Source organism: Oncorhynchus tshawytscha, linkage group LG19, assembly GCF_018296145.1.
Source record: "Oncorhynchus tshawytscha isolate Ot180627B linkage group LG19, Otsh_v2.0, whole genome shotgun sequence".
NCBI classification, from domain to species: Eukaryota; Metazoa; Chordata; class Actinopteri; order Salmoniformes; family Salmonidae; genus Oncorhynchus; species Oncorhynchus tshawytscha.
In genome coordinates this window covers 1389791-1411314 of record NC_056447.1, presented here as the reverse complement: position 1 = coordinate 1411314, position 21524 = coordinate 1389791, and the positions used below count along the sequence as shown (strand labels likewise).

The 21524-nt window shown below is 41.1% G+C and overlaps 1 protein-coding gene across 3 annotated transcripts in view; it reads left to right on the top strand.

Annotated features, from left to right (window-relative positions):
- Positions 1–21524, top strand: part of LOC112218214 (calcium-dependent secretion activator 2-like) — a 166210-nt gene that overhangs the window by 89142 nt on the left and 55544 nt on the right. For all 3 annotated transcript variants that reach the window (XR_006079328.1, XM_042301225.1, XM_024378837.2), the window contains exons 11-15: positions 1947–2134; positions 10961–11062; positions 12342–12405; positions 12635–12758; positions 12956–13056. Coding sequence is in view for 2 of the 3 variants with exons in the window: in XM_042301225.1 (XP_042157159.1) it covers positions 1947–2134; positions 10961–11062; positions 12342–12405; positions 12635–12758; positions 12956–13056 (579 nt within the window). In the remaining variant the exon portion in view is untranslated. The remainder of the gene's footprint in view (positions 1–1946; positions 2135–10960; positions 11063–12341; positions 12406–12634; positions 12759–12955; positions 13057–21524) is intronic.

The window sequence follows — 21524 nt, the reverse complement described above, 5'->3', positions numbered from 1 at the left end:
TCATATGTGAGAACACAATTTTTTGTGAACAAATGTTTCATTTTGTCGTTGGTAAGGTTGGTAGCAACATGTGAAAATCTGTTGCTGCTCAAGTCAACTACAAAACCCACTGCCATTGTCTCTGGGCTGGCTGGCTGGCTAGGTAGCTAGCTAGCAAATGTACAGTAGGTACACACAATAATACCAAAGTCAATATCAGCATGTGAAGTAGCTAGTTAGCTATATTATTGCCTGAACAAACTGCACAATCAATTTAGTCTGGAATCTCACCATGTTCAACCTGCAGATCGATGTGCCTCACAGAGTGGAGTCTGACATTCGTAATGGCCATGCAACGGCACCATGCAATGCACCCTGGACTGAACAGGCAGACAAATAGGAGAAATGTGGTGGACCTTCTGTTAAATTACACATTTCTCAGGTAGGAATACCGCAAAAATATGATCAGTATTGAAATCTACATGTATGTTAGACAATTTCGCAATCGAAAAGTCGTTTTCCTATTAACTTCCAGTGTATTGAGAGCTGCTTTATCGCAATGATGCGTTATGCCGGCCAAATTTCTGCCTGCTTGAACAGCAATAGTTCGGATACACATGAAAACATGAAATGACCCAGGGAATCAATATAACATCTCTCAGAGATGCACAAAAACAATATAACATTCAATATGGGTGAATCTTTCCTTTAACAGCTTATTGCAGAGGGTTGTATCTTAGCTGTATGCACTATTTACAGCGATAATTGAGCTTCTGTCATAGCTCCTGCTTTAAACTCATAGATTGCCTTTATTTTTTTGTTTGAAGATGTGTACTCTAGTTTTGAATATTAATGTGTACTTTAGGTTTTAACATAAATGAATTGTTCAATTAAATACAAATCATCTAGTTTCCAATCAATAGAATGTTGGCGTAAAAGGCATAACTATGGCCCATAGTCTGGTCTAATTGGAATGCTCTCTTCTATGGTTCCCTTGACTTTTTCCACATTTTGATACATTACAACCTTATTCTAAAATGGACAAAAAATATTTTAAAAATCCTCCGCAATCTATACACAATACCCTTTAATGACAAAGAGAAAACAGGTTTTTAGAAATGTTTCCATTTAAAATCAAATAAAACAGACATACCTTATTTACATAAGTATTCTAACCCTTTGCTATGAGACATGAAATTGAGCTCAGCTATATCCTGTTTCCACTGATCATCCTTGAGATGTTTCTGCAACTTAATTTGACCTTTGACCTGTGGTCAAATCAATTGATTGGACATGATTTGGAAAGGCACACCTGTCTATATAAATATATATATATATAGCTGTGCTGCAACACTCCCCATCCAACCTTACGGAGCTTAAGAGGATCTGCAGAGAAGAATAGGTGTATACAGGTGTGCCAAGCTTGTAGCGTCATACTCCAGAAGACTTCAGGCTGTAATCTCTGCCGAAGGTACTTCAACACAGTACTGAGTAAAGGGTCTGAATACTTATGTAAATTTTGTATAAATTAGCAAACATTTCTTAAAAAAAACTATTTTTGCTTTGTCATTATGGGGTATTGTGTATAGATTGAGGGGGGGAAAAAACTATTTAATCCATTTTAGAATAAGGCTGTAATGTAACAAAATGTGAAAGTGAAGGGGTATGAATACTTTCTGAATGCACTGTACATCCCCGCTGTGGTGGGGATCATGGTTCGATACCCACATCAGCCCTACACATGTCGAATCCCTTTATTCTTCCCCCCTACTTATCTGCTCCCATCCTTTTACAAGTATATTCAAATGTGTGTAAGTAGTTCGGAATTCCAATCTCCGCCCCACAAAAAAGAAGCCGTAATTATCTATCAATTGTTTTCAACAGATTCCAGTCAGAGACCATCTGTGGCAGGCTCCCCAATAACTCAAAGCTGACCTCTCTAGCCTGTCTTCTGTTTGTGTCCACAGGGATGGTTCAGTCCAGGTCAGGTGTTTGTGCTGGATGAGTACTGCGCCCGCTACGGTGTGAGGGGCTGCCACCGCCACCTCAGCTACCTCCGGGACCTGATGGAGTACTCTGGGAACAACGTCCTGGTCGACCCCACCCTCCTGCATTACAGCTATGCTTTCTGCGCCTCCCACATTCATGGCAACAGGTGAATGTGGTGTAGTGTAGTATACTGTTGTACTACATCAGCTACAGGTTTTTGCTTTTACTGTTTGATTAACTGAAATGTTGTCTCCGGAGCTTCAGATGGTCAGTGTCAAGAAAACAATATCAATAACTTGTGAAAAGACTCAATGTTGTTCACACACTTCCATTCATTGCCCCTACACACAGAGAGTGCATTTGGAAAGTATTCAGACCCATTCCCTTTTTCCTCATTTTGTTACGTTACAGCCTTTTTCTAAAATGGATTAAAAAATGTAAAAATCTCATCAATCTACACACTATACCCCATAATGACAAAGCGGAAACATTATTATTATTATTTTATTTTTCTTATACAGTAAAAACCTTATTTACATAAATATTCAGACCCTTTGCTATGAGATTTGAAATTGAGCTCAGGTGCATCCTGTTTCCATTGCTTATCCTTGAGATGTTTCTACAACTTGATTGGAGTCCACCATGATTTGGATAGGCACACACCTGTGTGGTCTCACAGATGACTAAAACCAAGCCATGAGGTCGAAGGAATTATCCGTAGAGCTCCGAGACAGGATTGTGTCGAGGCACAGATCTGGGGAAGGGTAGCAAAAAAATTGAAGGTCCCCAAGAACACAGTGGCCTCCATCGTTCTTAAATTGAAGAAGTTTGGAACCACCAAGACTCTCCCTAGAGCTGGCCGCATGGCCAAACTGAGCAATCGGGGGAGAAGGGCCTTGGTCTGGTAGGTGACTGTCCTGTGAGGATCAGAACGGGTCAGATCAGACTGGTGGGAGGGTAACAGTAACCAGGCCTCTCTCTCTCCCACAGAGGGGAGGGAGAGCTGCTGGATGGTCGACCGTTCACACTCGGTCGTAAATTAAGCAGGAGAGAACTCTCTCTTTACCCTTTGGTATCAACTAAAGGAATGCCTTTGACACAGACAATTTTGCCGCCCAAAACTCTAACGTCCAAAAGTGGTTAATGGAACAATAATTCTAACATGGGGAATGTGAGAAATGGTCAGTGGGAAGATGGAGACAATTAATGTCATATTGTTTTTCATTTTGTGATGTTATTAAAAACTATGGACCAAATACTGTAACTTGGAAAGAATACCCCCTTTATATGTCAAGTTTCCATCCAATATGTTGTACCTATAATATGAAAAATGAGGAAAGTATGTCTGTTAAGAGAGGAATGTGATTTTAGAAGTCATAAGAGATCACTTCTAATCGTATCCTTTGCACAGTAAATAGTGAGGTCAGAGAGCTTGTCAGCATGACGGAACACCCCTTTTGGTACATAAAAAGCCTTTGTAACGAAATGGGAATCGTCGGCTGGTTATCTTCCAGAGTGAACAACAACAGAAGACCGGAAAGGCAGACCCCTTTCGGACAATCAGAGCCATACAGCCGGAAGGCCAACAACTTTCCGAGAAGACTTGGTTCCCACCGAGATAAATGACGAACAAAGGCATTTCACACTTACAGTTGAAGTCAGACGTTTACATACACCTTAGCCAAATACATGTAAACTCAGTTTTTCACAATTCCTGACATTTCATCCTAGAAACAATTCCCTGTATTAGGTCAGTTAGGATCACCACTTTATTTTAAGAATGTGAAATGTCAGAATAATAGTAGAGAGAATGATTTATTTCAGCTTTTATTTCTTTCATCACATTCCCAGTCGGTCGGAAGTTTACATACACTCAATTAGTATTTGGTAGTATTGCCTTTAAATTGTTTAGCTTTGGTCAAATGTTTCGGGTAGTCTTCCACAAGCTTCCCACAATAAGTTGGGGGATTTTTTGCCCATTCCTCCTGACCAAGCTGGTGTAACTGAGTCAGATTTGTAGGCCTCCTTGCTTGTACATGCTTTTTCAGTTCTGCCCACAAATTTTCTATTGGATTGAGGTCAGGGCTTTGTGATGGCCACTGCAATACCTTGACTTTGTTGTCCTTAAGCCATTTTGCCACAACTTTGGAAGTATGCTTTGGGTCAATGTCCATTGGGAAGACCCATTTGTGACCAAGCTTTAACTTCCTGACTGATGTCTTGAGATGTTACTTCAATATATCCACATAATTTTCCAGCCTCATGATGCCATCTATTTTGTGAAGTGCACCAGTCCCTCCTGCAGCAAAGCACCCCCACAACATGATGCTGCCACCCCTGTGATTCACTTTTGGGATGGTGTTCTTTAGCTTGCAAGCCTCCTCCTTTCTCCTCCAAACATAATGATGGTCATTATATAACGATGGTCGCATTTCTTCAAAAAGTGTGATCTTTGTCCCCATGTGCAGTTGCAAACTGTAGTCTGGCTTTTTATGGCAGTTTTGGAGCAGTGGCTTCTTCCTTGTTGAGCGGCCTTTCGGCCTTTTATGTCGATATAGGACTCGTTTTATTGTGGATATAGATACTTTTGTACCTGTTTTCTCCAGCATCTTCACAAGGTCCTTTGCTGTTGTTCTGGGGTTGATTTGCACTTTTCGCACCAAAGTACGTTCATCTCTAGGAGACAGAACGTGTCTCCTTCCTGGGCGGTATGATGGCTGCATGGTCCCATGGTGTTTATACTTGCGTACTATTGTTTGTACAAATGAACGTTGTACCTTCAGGTGTTTGGAAATTGCTCCCAAGGATGAACCAGACTTGTGGAGGTCTACAATTTTTTTATGAGGTCTTGGTTGATTTCTTTAGATTTCCCAATGATGTCAAGCAAAGAGGCACTGAGTTTGAAGGTAGGCCTTGAAATACATCCACAGGTACACCTCCAATTGACTCAAATTATGTAAATGAGCCTATCAGAAGCTTCTAAAGCCATTACATAATTTTCTGGAATTTTCCAAGCTGTTTAAAGGCACAGTCAATTTAGTGTGTGTAAACCTCTGACCCACTAGAATTGTGATACAGTGAATATGTGAAATAATCTGTCTGTAAACAATTGTTGGAAAAATTACTTGTGTCATGCACAAAGTAGATGTCCTAACTGACTTACCAAAACTATAGTTTGTTAACAAGACATTTGTGGAGTGGTTGTAAAACGAGTTTTAATGATTCCAACCTAAGTGTATGTAAACTTTGACTCAGTACCGGGTGTCCTTGTATATGGTCTCATTTTTGTTATCTATTTTTATTTGAAAATGTTCTTACGTTTTGACTTTGCGTTGTTGGGAAAGGGCTTGTAAGTAAGTAAGCATTTCACGGTAAAATCTACACCTGTTGTATATCTGCGCATGTGAAAAATACCTTTTTTTCCCATGCATAGGCTGCCATGCACATATAGAAAAGCGTGTATACCTATTATTTCAGGATTTCTCCTCTCAGAAATCAAGTATTTTATTTGTGTCCTGGCTAAAATAATAAGTCAAATAAAAGCTGGTGGCTTTAGTGAATTGTAAAGACAAGTCTTGAAAGGGACTTGACAGTACCATATAGTAGTAACCACCCTGTTTGGCTTCTTCTTTGCAGTGGCTATGTTGGCCACTTTTCTCAATTATTTGAGAAGGAGGGAGAATGTGTACAGAGACTCTCACAAATTACTACTTAGCTTTCAACTCTGCATCAGAGCATAATATGATTAGAAAATAATTATAGGTTCTGCATCAGCTTTTAATAGGTAATGATAATTGTTCCCTTTTCTCCCTACTTGTTTTCTCTCTTTTTTGTTGTTGATCATGATTCATTTCTACTCACAATTTCTTAAACCATATATGGTTGAGTTTTATCATTTAGATTTAACTAAATATCTAAGGTCTTTGCATCCAGAAAATGTTTCACATCCAACAAATAGTTCTAATCAAATACAATCCTATTTTCAGGATGTTTAACACTAACACGTATCCATTGGTAATTTTGTCAAAGGCACAAGTTTTAAGTTTATTGTATGTAGTCCGATATGAGCAGTATACCTTGGCCACTTGTCGGCTTAACAGCTCCACTCTGTTCCCTACTTACTGTTCTCTTACGGCTAATAGTTACCCACTTACCTCAAATAACCCCTGCTTGACTTCCCCTGTGATAAATGCTAATATATGTGCTTTCTCTCTTTGCTCAGTAATTTAGCAAATTAGAACAGTAATGATTAGCCTCTCTAAATAATCACCACGTATAAACGTGAGAGATTGCTGGAACTGGCTTTTTGTCAGTTGGAGCCCTAATTTGAATAATTGATGCCTATTCAGTACTCTCGATGTTGCCTGGGGGGGTGCGGAATGGAGAGGAGGCATTGAGTAGCATGAGGCCACAGACCGAGAGAATGGAGGTAGTTTTATGCAACAGCCTTAAGCAATCTTCTTGTCTTATCAAAAGTGCTGGTCCTGTTTCTAAACAAAGGGCGAATGTGTACTTTATTTTAAAAATATATTCATTATATGAAATCTGTCAGATCTACTGTGTACAAAAACCCATGCCCTTTCTTTGTGATGTGTGTGTGTGTGTGTGTGCGCGTACCCCTGCATTTTGGGATTAGCCTATGCACTTGGAGACCAATAGTTGTCAATGAATTGGTCGATTTGAGAGTAATATTTCCTTATCAGAACTGTCATTTTTAGGTTCTCAGTTAATTGGTTAGAGGCTGTTGCACAAAAGTTAATTTCTACCAGATAATGTAAGTCTCTAACAATCAGTCTTTGTACAATGGTTGTGAATGTGGCTTGTGATTTCTGGAAAAAAAAGTTGTCCTTGCTAACTTTGAAACAACTTTTGTGGATCACTGGTTTTGATTGACTCGTTGAGCTTTGCCACCGCCATGGGTTCGTGCAGGTTTGGCTTCCATCTTCATGGAGACAGGTGTGTTTGGGAGTAGAGCAAGGCTAAAGGAGTCCATGGCAAGGAGGGCCAAAGGGCAGCACTGTGAGCTGTTATGAGCCGTGTGGAAAGTGACAGTGGACACATCATCTCCTGCTCACCTCTCTTACCTGTCACTTCCTATCCCCCACTTCTCAGAGATGTCCGGCTCTCATGAGCTCAGAATGTGACAGGAGCTTTTACTTCTGCAACCCCGACTCCCCCATGCCTCCCATCCCGTGTCTCCTAACTGTCACCCATCCCTGTTCCCCACGCTGCTAAAGGGAGGAGACACACACACACACACACAGTGCCCTGCCACGCATGGCCGCTACCTCACCGTCAGATGACGCCCACTCCGTCGGATGTGATTAACCCAGAGATCCTGAGGTTTGGAGCGTGTTCGAACATGACAGTCAACACTTACAGATGAGCCATATCCACTGTAAACACCCTGACAGTAACCTACAGCCCCATCCTGGAGCCTGTTAACCCTTTGTGAGTGGGGGTCAGCGTTTAGCCTCCACTCAAACACGCTCGCTTCATTTAGCAGCAACAATGCCTCTGCCCTCGACAAGCTGTTGCACTGCATCCAACTCTGACGTGTGCAGCCAAGCATGACGGGAAGTTTGATTGGATTTGATAGCAGTCAGAGAAAAGCTATTATGGGAAAGCCAGTTACAAGCACAGGGGCTATACTTTATATTTGAATGGCCTATCAGGGTATTTTACCCTGTTGCCAACCATTTTTGGTTAAACAACGCTGGCTTAGAATGCTGGTACACTTTGAATGTGACAAGGATGTCAACATAGAGATGTTATGTATCAGAGGACTGAACAACTGAAGTGAGAGTCTATTTCTTATCTGACTCCATACTACAAAACTGTCGGTTTTGACCAACCTTGCAATCTGGTGTTTTGCTTGTGTTAATGTGATTATATTTGTATAATTCAATTTCAGCAACTGGTCAGCTCTCAGGATCCATGGGCTTGGGCTGGGACTAAGGTCGAGTGTGTGAGGCTCAGTGTCAGGCCAAAGGCTGAAGATGGGGAAGCTGCAACACATGACCCTTATATCTTCAGCTGGACATTTGGGCTGGAGTGTGAGGGAGGAACTGAACAAGAAATCCACTGCCTTCTTTTTACTTCGACATGAAAGAAAATGTCCTTTGCCATCACATGAGTGAGCACACTCACCCACCCCTCCTAGCGCTATCCTTTTTGTGTTCCTTTGCGATTAGCTGGTGCTTGTTAAAGGGGGTTGCAGCCGGGGGGGTTAATGAATTGACAGATTTAGGGAACAACAGGGTTTACAAGTTGTCCTTACAAGTGTGGTTGTGAAGAGAGGGCTGCTTTTCATTGTAGACCAGGGCCTTTTGGTAATTAAGCGGAAAGGAGTTGAAGTGAAGGACTTATGTTCATAATAATAATACATGGGACTTAAATAGTGCTTTTCATTGACCCAGAGTCACTTTACAATTGTAGAAACTAAACAAAAAAACAGATATTAAAACAACAACGAGAGAGAGAGAGAGAGAGAGAGAGAGAGAGAGAGAGAGAGAGAGAGAGAGAGAGAGAGAGAGAGAGAGAGAGAGAGAGAGAGAGAGAGAGAGAGAGAGAGAGAGAGAGAGAGAGAGAGAGAGAGAGAGAGAGAGAGAGAGAGAGAGAGAGAGAGAGAGAGAGAGAGAGAGAGAGAGAGAGAGAGAGAGAGAGAGAGAGAGAGAGAGAGAGAGAGAGAGAGAGAGAGAGAGAAAAAAAAACTGGAGAAGGCCCTGTTGCTGGAGCTTGGAACTGAGAAAGGCAAGGTGGCCTGCTGTGGTGGAGCGGAGTGAGCGTATGGGTTGGTAGATGAAGAGATGAAGAAGGTCAGAGAGGTAAAGGGGGACAAGGTGGTGAAGAGCTTTGTTGGTCAGAAGGAGGATCTTGTCATAACACGGTGGGAGACAGAGAGCCAGTGGAGTTCACAGCAGATGGGGTGATTTTTTTTGTTGACAGGACTTAGTGTGGGTAAGGAGTTGGGCTTCTGAACCATTTCTGCTTATGGAGGGAGCCAGCAATGGTGAGTTGTTCAGACAGGAATGATTAATTAGCTTTAGGAGGACGGTACACAAGGGTAGTGGTCATGGAGCAGGATTATTTGTAAGCAATGTATTCAAATAAAGAGTTAATAGGGAGATGGGGACTGCAAGCGTCTACAGTTGAAGTCAGAAGTTTACATACACCTTTGCCAAATACATTTAAACTCTGTTTTTCACAATTCCTGACATTTAATCCTAGTAAAAATTTCTTGTTTTAGGTCAGTTAGGATCACCACTTTATTTTCAGAATGTGAACTATCAGAATAATAGTAGAGAGAATGATTTCTTTAGATTTTTCAATGATGTCAAGGAAAAAGGCACTGAGTTTGAAGGTAGGCCTTGAAATACATCCATAGGTACACCTCCAATTGACTCAAATGATGTCAGAAGCTTCTAAAGCCATGACAACGTTTTCTGGAATTTTCCAAGCTGTTTAAAGGCACAGTCAATTTAGTGTTTGTAAACTTCTGACCCACTGGAATTGTGATACAGTCAATTATAAGTGAAATAATCTGTTTGTAAACAATTGTTGGAAAAATTACTTGTGTCATGCACAAAGTAGATGTCCTAACTGACTTACCAAAACTATAGTTTGTGAACAAGAAATTTGTGGAGTGGTTGAAAAACGAGTTTTAATGACTCCAACCTGTAAACTTCCGTCTTCAACTGTATTGTCACTACATTTCTTGTGATTTTTTTTTTACAAAGTAATTTATTACAGCCAATTACCTTTGTGCATTTCAAATGTGAGATACATTTTTTACTCTAAAACCAGGCACATTTTTGATAGGACGGTTTACACTAATTTATTCTAGAATTATCTTAGAGGTTTTTGTTTTCTAGAAGTCACTTGGCGGAGTAAAAACAGACAACAAAAAAAACACACAAACAATTAGTAAATTCTTCATATGCAATTCACAGTTCAGTTTCTCCGTTTCGACTTAGTTTTCATTTCAAACTTCAAGTCACGAATATTGTTGCAGATGCGTGTCATTCTCCCCTGCTAGAGGCTAATACATCATGGTCAGGAGCTCACTGCATAGGCTTTTATAAGCACAACACAGACAACCTCTCCCCCACTCTTCCCGGTGAAAGTGAGTGTCGTTTTGAGGGCGCGCCTATCTCGTTCATCTGAAAATAGCCCTGGAAGTCAAGGTTAGCAGTCTGGGTAGTGATTGCATTTTCTTCTCTTTCCCCAGAGTGCCTATTCATACAGAGGCAAGAAGGGAATGGGTTCATTTCTAACATTAAAAGGGCAATCTGCAATTGCTACATCCATTTTCAGACTTTAAAATGAATGATATACAGCCATTGATTCTTGAATATTACTTATAAATGCCTCATGAGCTTAGTTCAACTGTCTAACCTCATCAGAACCCCAAAATATAAGCTTGTTTTATGCTATTGTTTGTAAACAATAGCATTGAAACAGACCCTGTATAGCTTCAAAACATGGTTAAAAGTATCATTTTGATTGAATTTATGTTCAGTCCTTGCATCCATAGCACAGTCTATGAATTTGAGATGGTTTAGTTTTCTCCAACCCCATCCATAGCACAGTCTATGAATTTGAGATGGTTTAGTTTTCTCCAACCCCATCCATAGCACAGTCTATGAATTTGAGATGGTTTAGTTTTCTCCAACCCCATCCATAGCACAGTCTATGAATTTGAGATGGTTTAGTTTTCTCCAACCCCATCTATTGCACAGTCTATGAATTTGAGATGGTTTAGTTTTCTCCAACCCCATCCATAGCACAGTCTATGAATTTGAGATGGTTTAGTTTTCTCCAACCCCATCTATTGCACAGTCTATGAATTTGAGATGGTTTAGTTTTCTCCAACCCCATCCCTAAGCCATTCACCCCAAAAAGTGTTGGGGTGTGTTTTGTTGTTGTTTGAACTGCAGATTGCCCCTTTCATGAAATGATCATCAAGAATTTGTATGTGTATTTTTTTTAGGCCGGATGGAATGGGCACAGTGACTGAGGAAGAGAGAGAACAGTTTGAGGACATAAGAGGCCGTCTCCTGAGTCTATTGGACAACCAGATCATCCATTTTAGGTACTACTTCCTCTACGATTGACGTGATTACACACGATGGTATGTCATAATATTTGTCAGTAATGCACTTGTAACTGAGTATAATAAGAACTTTCAACACATTTAAACAAGTGTGAAATACTGTATATTGGATTTTTGGTCCAATATACAGTAAGCCTAACAGTTAGAGCGTTGGGCCAGTAACTGAAAGGTCGCTAGTTCAAATCCTAGAGCCGGCAAGGTGCAACATTTGTTGATGTGCCCTTGAGCAAGACACTTAACCCTAATTGGTCCAGGGTCTGTTGATAATGGCAGACCCTAGTCATGACCCCATTCTCCGATGGTGTCTCAGGAGAGTTGAGATATGCAAAAAAAACTAAAACATTATCAATTCCCGTATCAATACACACTTGAAATAGGAAATGTTTCAGCACCCACCAAATTATTATTATTGTTATTATCTGTGAGCTGCCATTCACCATTATTGCATTGTATGGCCTTATTGTCAGGGCCATGGAAACAGATCCAGACCTTGAAGGATGGTTTGTTCAACGCCTGTGAAGGGCCCTCCATCTGGTCCCAAGGAGGAAAGAGGGTAGATGGGGACAAGAAGTTGGTAGGGGGCTGTTGAAAGCAGCGGGGGTCAATAGCAACACTCCTCAACGATAGGCTAATGGCAGTAAACAATAGCCCAGACATTGTTGGGATTATGCTAATATGCAGCAGACAGGATCGGGGTGCATATAGTTCAGGATTAAGGGGGACCACAGCGAAGTTGATTAAGGGCTATAAGAGTTGTTTGGTAATTCCTCACCACGCACGAAGGGACATGTTTGACAGGGACCACCTCAAATCCACTAAAAATATGATATATCCATTTGGGAGAGAGATTACCCTGTAGGTTAGCATCTATTTGCTTGTTTCCAGTCCATTATTACAGAACAAATCAAGATCACCAGAGTTCTGAGAGCCATGCAGGCAATACATGTGTGGTCATGGGCATTTGCCTCCCACTTCTGACCACTACTTTGTTAAGGACTAGCATTTCAATGTTAGTCCACACTTGTTGTTTATAAAGCATGTGACAAATACAATATTATTTGATTTTGATCACCCACAGTTTTGACCTACATATTTGTGCCGGTCAGTGTCTAATCAAACAATGCAGTAGGCTATAGTCAATAAATGTTTTTTTTTTGTGAAATGTTGTGCATTGGCGTCCTTTCAAACATCAAGCATTCCACAGTATCTTTCTTGAAAATGGTGTAGATGCGATGTCCACTCACACTTGTATCTACAGGTACTGTTTCCCCTTTGGACGACCAGACGGGGCTCTCAAAGCGACACTCTCCCTACTAGAAAGGGTATGTTGTGCTTGAAAGCTATGTCTGCTGTCTAAGTCTGTTGTTATTCTTTTGAGTTTACATTGTTTTTGTATTCTTCAAACTGCAGATAGTTGTGTTGACCAGAATGTGTTGGGATATCCTTGTTGCCTTCCACTCTAAACAGGTTTTGGGTCACTCTTTTAAGGATCTAGTAGTCTGTTTTGTTGTGTTTGGCATTAGGCTTATGACTGTGTTTGGATAATTCTAGGTTTTGATGAAGGACATCACCACACCGGTTCCTCCTGATGAGATGAGGAAGGTAGTCCAGAAATGTTTGGAGAAAGCTGCCCTTGTCAACTACTCCCAGCTGACCAAACATGCTCAGATCGAGGGTATGTGCAAGCCCAGCTCACGTGTGGTGATGTTACTGTGTCGTATTTCACTGTCATGTGTTTGTGGTTAGTTTTGTTAAAGTATATGCAGTGTTTGTCAGTGTTCCTAATACAGTATACAGGGTGCTAGTTAGTGTTTTAGTGTATACAGTGTGCTGGTGTCACAGTGTTGGAATGTCTGTGTGCTAATGTAACAGCTGATGCTCAAGCTGCCACGGAGAAGAGGTTGGAGGACATGATGCGACTGGGAGAACTTTGTATTGAGGTCCTGCAGCAGAATGATGAGCACCATTCAGAGGTAGGACCATTCCGCCAGACTAACTATCATGTTTCAAGGTAAGACCCAGATCCAGACAATGTCGAATTAACAACAGTTTATTAATCCAACAGGGGCAGGCAGAGATCAATGATCCAGATATTCATTCCATTTTTATCCTAAAACAATTGAAAGTAATATTGAAATCATGTTGTGGGTTGTCTATAATAATTGTTATGCCACAGCATTGTTGAATTCTCATTTCTGATTGGCTAGGAGGGCATTCTAGAGTGGGTATTACGTTTAGGTATGTTTTTATATATAAGAAAAAAATATTTCCTAGAATGCAATAGATCAAACCGTATGGAAGGGAACAATCTAACATCTCATGACAAAGAAAAATACTACTTGACATCTTTGAGTTATAATCAAACTGATATTTGAAATGGTATTTGTATTCTTTATATTAATAAATGGCATATCATTTTGAAGAAATATTTGTCAAATGAATGAGACTTTCATGTCTCAGTTGAATTGCTTTGAATTCAATTCTACTTCCTTCAAATAAAATTCAATTCAAGTTCTGCTTCCTGTGGGGTTAGGCCAATTCAAATTCATTGTTTGAATTAAATTAAATTAAATTCATAAATTTCAAATTGACCCAAACCCTGATGTGCACAGAGCTTTAGCATCACAACACTTACCACAGTGTACTTAGTCACAGTGCATTCAGAAAGTATTCATACCCCTAGACTTTTTCCACATTTTGTTGTGTTACAGCCTGAATTCAAAATGTTTTAAATATCTTTTTTTTGTCACTGATCTACACACTACCCCATGATGACAGAAAATGCTAATTTATTGAAAATTAAATACAGAAATATCTCTTTTACATACATATTATTACCCCTGAGTTGATACTTTGTAAAAGCACAACTATTACTGCTTTGAGTCATCAAGAAACTGAAGATCTCTGTCAACGCTGTGTACTCCCTTCACAGAACAGAGCAAACTGGCTCTAACCAGAATAGAAAGAGGAGTGGGAGGCCCCGGTGCACAACTGAGCAAGAGGACAAGTACATTAGAGTGTGTAGTTTGTGAAATAGACGCTTCACAAGTCCTCAACTGGCAGCTTCATTAAATAGTACCTACAAAACACCAGTCTCAATGTCAACAGTGAAGAGGCGACTCCGTGATGCTGGCCTTCTGCCTGTATTTCGAACCCACAAATGTTGATACTCAACTAGTCTAAAGGAGGCCAGTTGTATTGCTTCTTTAATCAGAACAACAGTTTTCAGCTGTGCTAACATAATTGCAAAAGGGTTTTCTAATGATCAATTAGCCGATTAAATTGCTTAACTTGGATTAGCTAACACATCGTGCCATTGGAACACAGGAGTGATGGTTGCTGATAATGGGCCTCTGTACGCCTATGTAGATATTTCATAAAAAATCTGCCGTTTCCAGCTACAATAGTAATTTACAACAGTAACAATGTCTACACTGTATTTATGATCAATTTGATATTATTGTAATTGGCAAAAAATATGCTTTTCTTTCAAACTCAAGGACATTTCTAAGTGACTCCAAACTGTTGAACGGTAGTGTATTTGATACCATTCTACTGATTCCGCTCCAGTCATTACCATAAGCCCATTCTTTCCAATTAAGGTGCCACCAACCTCCGGTGGTGTGCAGATGGGTGAGAAAAAAACATTTTTAATCCATCTTAAATTCAGGCTGTAACACAACAAAATGTGCAATAAGTCAAGGGGTATGAATACTTTCTGAAGGCACTTTAAGTCATAAAACATAATATACAAATCAGAAAGAAAGGATTTTTTCATGCAAATGTCACTAATCTCAGTGTCTTTCAACAATACATTTTTGCAGTCAGGATAGGCTTCCTCCAATGCCTTGTTTGCTTCAATAACACAACGACTTAACTCTTTTTAAATTTGTTGAACTTTTACCCCTTTTTCTTCCCAATTTCGTGATATCCAATTGGTAGTTACAGTCTTGTCCCATCGCTGCAACTCTCATGCAGACTCGGGAGAGGTGAAGGTCGAGAGCCATGCGTCCTCTGAAACACGACCCCGCCAAACCGCACTGCTTCTTGACAGACTGCTCGCTTAACCTGGAAGCCAGCTGCACCAATGTGTCGGAGGAAACACTGTACAGATGGCGACCGAAGTCGGTGTGCATGCGCCCGGCCACAACAACTCTTGTCACAGATAAATATTTCAGTTGAAATGCAACCTTAAATGCTGTATTGGTTTCTATTTTTGAATGATTCTTGCCCGTGTCACACCAGAAGGAATTGCTTGATCATTTCACTAAGAACTAGTGACCACTTATTGTGGCGATGCCCATTCCTATCCTGTGTCTGCGATGGCCGCTGTGTGCCAAAGTGGAAGATGATACATCAAGTGCCAACACTTTAGTAATGTCTCTGGCGAGAAGAGATCAAAACAACGCCCACAGCCCATACGCACACGTCACTCTTATGGTACGGTGTACAACTGATCAATTGTAAGTGGTGCGACGTCCAGAAACACCATACATTTGCCTAATAAGTGGCAGCGCGGATTCAGACATCTGTTTCTGAGCGACAAAGCTATTTATAACTGGATGCAAATCTGCATCTGTCACGACCACATATGAGATAAGGCCTTTTGTGGTAGGAGCCTGGCGCTGGAGTTTTAGTGGGTGGCCAGTCAAGGTAGCGCATCCCACGCGCTGTGAAAGGCAAAACGTTGAATTACGATCGCTTTCCATGTTTTCGCCATTTGTGTAAATCAAACCAGTGATGACCCTCTTCAGTGTTGTATGCTAAGTGAAAATTCCAGAGATGCCCTCAATTTCTCTAATTTCTGTCTTTCACTTTCCCTCTTTTTCTAATATGAATTGGAAAGGGAAGAGAGGTAAGTTTATCTGATGAAAACTCCAGCTTCATGTCTGTCATGTCCACTTCCATCAAATTGTGTTACGTCCCAAAGCCTGTCAACATCTGTCAGTCATACCACACCTCACTCATACCCTGTAAAGCTCTGTTCATGGTTCACATTGAGGAGATGGTTGATACTGAGAAACAGTGCAACGTGGTGTACCCACTACAGGTTGTGGTCCTGGTGGACTGCTGAATATTATGTCCCATGGTACCTAATTTTGCGCTTTGGGTATCTAATGATGTAGTTTTTTTGGTGATTATTGTACCACAATTTACTGTACAAATAATTTCAGTCAGTCTTTCTTGACATATCGTCTGCCCTTCGTTTGCCCTCCTTGGTGTGAAGGAAACTGAAGTATTACAACATTAACTGTGTCAATAGAAAGCAGCACCAATTCATGGATTCAAGGAAAGGAAATCATAGTAGATCCATTTATTCAGCGATGTTATTATTCACATCATGATAACCAAACCATTATACTGATCACAATAGATATCATTGGTGCACGCACGCACACATACGCACGCACCACACACACACACACACAGAGACAGAGAGACATTTCTTTTTTACTTTTTAATCTCTAATTGAGACTGTTACCATCCCTTGCTTGCTAAGCCTAAATTAAAAGCACAGACTCCTGGAGGAGCAATGTCCTTCATATTTATATGATGAATGCAAAGCACTTGTCACGCTTAAGGTTGCAAAATTCCAGGAACTTTCAATAAATTCCCTGGTTTTCCTGTAATCCTGGTTGGAGGTTTCCCGGAATCAGAAGAGAATAAACTGGAAATCCAGAATCCTTCAACCATGATTTCTGGGAGAAACTTCACAGAATGTTGCAACCCTAGTCATGCTGCGTCACCTCACACTCAGTCCCGCTCTCCTTCCATTTCTCTGTCTGTCTCTCTTGTCCTCTTGTTCTCTCTTGCTTTCAGTCACATACCTTTCATTTTTCTTCTTCCATCTCTTTATCGGAATCTCGCTCTCTCACTTAGAGACAACAGTTATGTGAGGATGTCTGTTGGTGTGAATGTGCGAATGGAGGAGAAAGGCGATAGGTAACGAAGCGAATGGAACTCTTTAATTGTGTTTTTTGTCACGGTGCGCATAAAAGACACATCTGAAAAGGCTGATGACAATAGCCCTCAAGGCCAGGTATAGCTGTGGGACATATACTGTCTCTGACCGCCAGCCTAGTGTTTTGTTTGCCACAAGCGCCCACTAGAACACAGACAGGGACACACTCACAGACAGACACACACATGCACACGCACATGCACATACACACGCACACACACCCACACACACACACACACACACACACACACACACACACACACACACACACACACACACACACACACACACACACACACAGGAACACCAACCTCCTTCAATCAATATGTCACATTGCTATTTTCGAGGGCTTCATTGGGCTAGTTGCACTTTTCTCTCACCTCACATGGCGACCATTGCTATTGAGTAGGATAGGAAGCATCTCTCTTGGGTGGGCAAGAAAAATGAGCGCGAACTGGCTCTTATTATGCTCTAGCTCATCTATGGTGATGATGGAGTCTTTGAGAAGCAACTGCAGCACTGCTAAATGTCCCCTCAATTTAGAGTTAAGAACATGACTTTGTCAAGTTCCATTATGACATAAAATGTCTTATAGATGGAGTCGCACACAAACAATTCATACCGGTATGTGACCGCACTGACACACAGCAACAATATTCAAGGACTGGTCAGAACTTTAAGCAAAGATTGTGTTGAAGAATCACTGTAAATGATTTGGTTTGTAACTACATGTGTGATGGCTAGACCTACCAAGACATGAAAAGAGTGTTAGGGCACATCCAACTTGGCACAGACAAAAAAAAATGCCACTGTAGATGAAAGCACATGACCTTTCTGCACCCCCCCCCTCCAAGACAAAACACTGAATTTCCAGTTGTATCACAACTTATTCGGCCTATACATTTGTAAACCCTTTGCACTGCACACAGGATCCTAGACAAAACAGTCCAATGTTTTGGAAATGTCATTGGCTTGACCTTCTGTGTTTGGACCTTTTTCAACCTTTTCCTATTTTGTGTGATGTAGATCAAACCTCTTAGTGCAAATGACACGAATGCCCGATGCAGCAAAATTAACCATGCTTATTTCAAGGGAATGGACACCCGAATGGATATGTAGCTGACCGGCATTAGAGATGATCCAACAACTTCAGGGTTGGGCTCACATTCTTCTCAGTTCTACGGTGGTCCAGAGAGGAAATATGGAGGGGAAAAAAATGTATAATTCCCTCGTTTTGTTGAGATTACCATTGATTTATCTCATGATCACTACATAACAAAAACGTTTTGTCACTAGGTTATCATAAGTAACACGCATCATCCATTCATTTGTTCAGATGCACGATAACCACCTCATCAAGGAGCCCTGTGGCTGCGTTGATTGCGATGCGCTCATGGGGCATTTAAGCTCTGAATGATGCCTGACATTAGCTGGCAGGCTGATTTGAATCTGATCAGTCTGTCAGGAATGGAGCTCACCCACGCTGTATATTTTAATATTATCCATAAAACATGAAATGTCCCTTACGATTATACACATACCAGTTATGCAAGCTAACAACCAGCATAGATAACAAGCTAGCTAGCTATCGAGTTAACAAGACTACCTAACTAACTAGCTCACAAGAGGGAGAGGCTATACAGGCACGCCTGGTGCCTAAAATGTATGATGTATGGTCGAGCAGCAAGAGTGACAAACAGAATCAGTTCAGTCAGTTGTCGTTATGAGCCCTCCCCAGTTAGCTAGTTTATGATTGTGTCTCGAGACTGTGACTTGGGAGTGTTCAGAATCATTCCGTTTTCATTGGACTGCAAAATCCCTGGCCTGATATTAGCTAAATCAAATCAAATCAATTTATATAGCCCTTCTTACATCAGCTGATATCTCAAAGTGCTGTACAGAAACCCAGCCTAAAACCCCAAACAGCAAGCAATGCAGCTGTCGAAGCACACTATCAAGCTGCTTCCCTCTAAGTTAGTTACCGCAGGACAGCAGTGTGCCGGGCAAGCGGGACTCGGGAGCGAAGGATACACTGTGCCCTGTGTTGTTGTTGTTGCTCATTTGTAGTGCAAACTCTCCCCATTGAGCAACAGTAGACTGTATCACGGTGACATCCATATGGTTACTACCAATATTACAAATGATTTCATGTAGGTTGCTATCCTGCTCTAAATATAATCGTGCTCTTAGCTCTTAGCTCAAGGTAAGGGACATTTAGCTTGCTAACATTCTAACTTATAAGCTGATAATGTGCTCCAAACACAAATGAAAGCATGGTATTAGCATGAAATGTACCATCCCTAAGTGTAGCAATCAATAAAAACATATGTGCTAATCCACTGTGGGCTCTGCTGTAAAGGCCTTCTTCCAAAATAGACCTGGGGCTTTCCCATCCGGAGACGATATGCATAAATACATTTCACAATATATAGAGACCCATTCTGAATGAAGCCGAGGACAACTAGACCCGTTCCTTATGGACCTGGCCCGATTACGCTCCTTTGTTAACCGGAGCTGATGAAGTGTGATGGAGAGGAGGTAGAGAGAGGTGATGCTCTAGCAGGGGCTGTGCTGTGTGTGTAGGCTACTGTGAGTGTGAGCGAATGACACAGAACAAGGAGAAGGGAGGGAGAGACAGCAACCAACCAAGCCGACTCGCCCTATAGTAAACCAATAGCTGTCATAACCTCGCTATTTATCATCCAATAGGATTACATACTAGTACCTGTCTTGACTGCATCGAACTGGGAGAAGCTACTTTTATGTAAGATAGCTGACTTTTGTCAGTATGTTCGGCTCTATTTACTCTCAGATAATACAAACATTGCATCACAGTAGACATCGTACAAAACTACAAATCCCTGCAAGCTCCTGCATGTCATCTCTCGCTGATACCTTCTCTAACAGGTATTGTGTCAATTTAAAACTTGCACAAGACAGTTCACAGAATTGTTCATTTAAAGAAATGTTGCCAATTTAGGCATTACTACATTTAGCTAACATTAGATAGTTAATCCAGAGATTCTTACCTTTGAGTTTATTTTATTTTTACAGTGCACATGAATCAACGTTTCAGTAAAAGTGCCGGTTTTAGCCAGCCAGCTAATTTACAACCGCAGTCCCTGGGCAGGTTATTAAAAACAATTACAATATAGACAATCATTGAGCAGTGAGCACACGCAGAGTAACATAGGACAAGCAAGACGTAGCATACAGACAGAGCAACATAGAACAAACAAGACATAGCATACAGACAGAGCAACATAGGACAAGCAAGACGTAGCATGCAGACAGAGCAACATAGGACAAGCAAGACGTAGCATACAGACAGAGCAACATAGAACAAACAAGACGTAGCATACAGACAGAGCAACATAGAACAAACAAGACGTAGCATACAGACAGAGTAACATAGAACAAGCAAGACGTAGCATGCAGACAGAGCAACATAGAACAAACAAGACGTAGCATACAGACAGAGCAACATAGAACAAACAAGACGTAGCATGCAGACAGAGCAACATAGAACAAACAAGACATAGCATACAGACAGAGAAACATAGAACAAACAAGACATAGCATGCAGACAGAGCAACATAGGACAAGCAAGACGTAGCATACAGACAGAGCAACATAGAACAAACAAGACGTAGCATGCAGACAGAGCAACATAGGACAAGCAAGACATAGCATACAGACAGAGCAACATAGGACAAGCAAGACGTAGCATGCAGACAGAGCAACATAGAACAAGCAAGACGTAGCATACAGACAGAGCAACATAGAACAAACAAGACGTAGCATGCAGACAGAGCAACATAGGACAAGCAAGACATAGCATACAGACAGAGCAACATAGGACAAGCAAGACGTAGCATGCAGACAGAGCAACATAGGACAAGCAAGACGTAGCATACAGACAGAGCAACATAGAACAAACAAGACGTAGCATGCAGACAGAGCAACATAGGACAAGCAAGACATAGCATACAGACAGAGCAACATAGGACAAGCAAGACGTAGCATGCAGACAGAGCAACATAGAACAAGCAAGACGAGCATACAGACAGAGCAACATAGAACAAACAAGACGTAGCATGCAGACAGAGCAACATAGGACAAGCAAGACATAGCATACAGACAGAGCAACATAGGACAAGCAAGACGTAGCATACAGACAGAGCAACATAGAACAAACAAGACGTAGCATACAGACAGAGCAACATAGAACAAACAAGACGTAGCATGCAGACAGAGCAACATAGAACAAACAAGACATAGCATACAGACAGAACAACATAGGACAAGCAAGACGTAGCATGCAGACAGAGCAACATAGAACAAACAAGACGTAGCATGCAGACAGAGCAACATAGGACAAGCAAGACATAGCATGCAGACAGAGCAACATAGGACAAGCAAGACATAGCATGCAGACAGAGCAACATAGAACAAGCAAGACGTAGCATGCAGACAGAG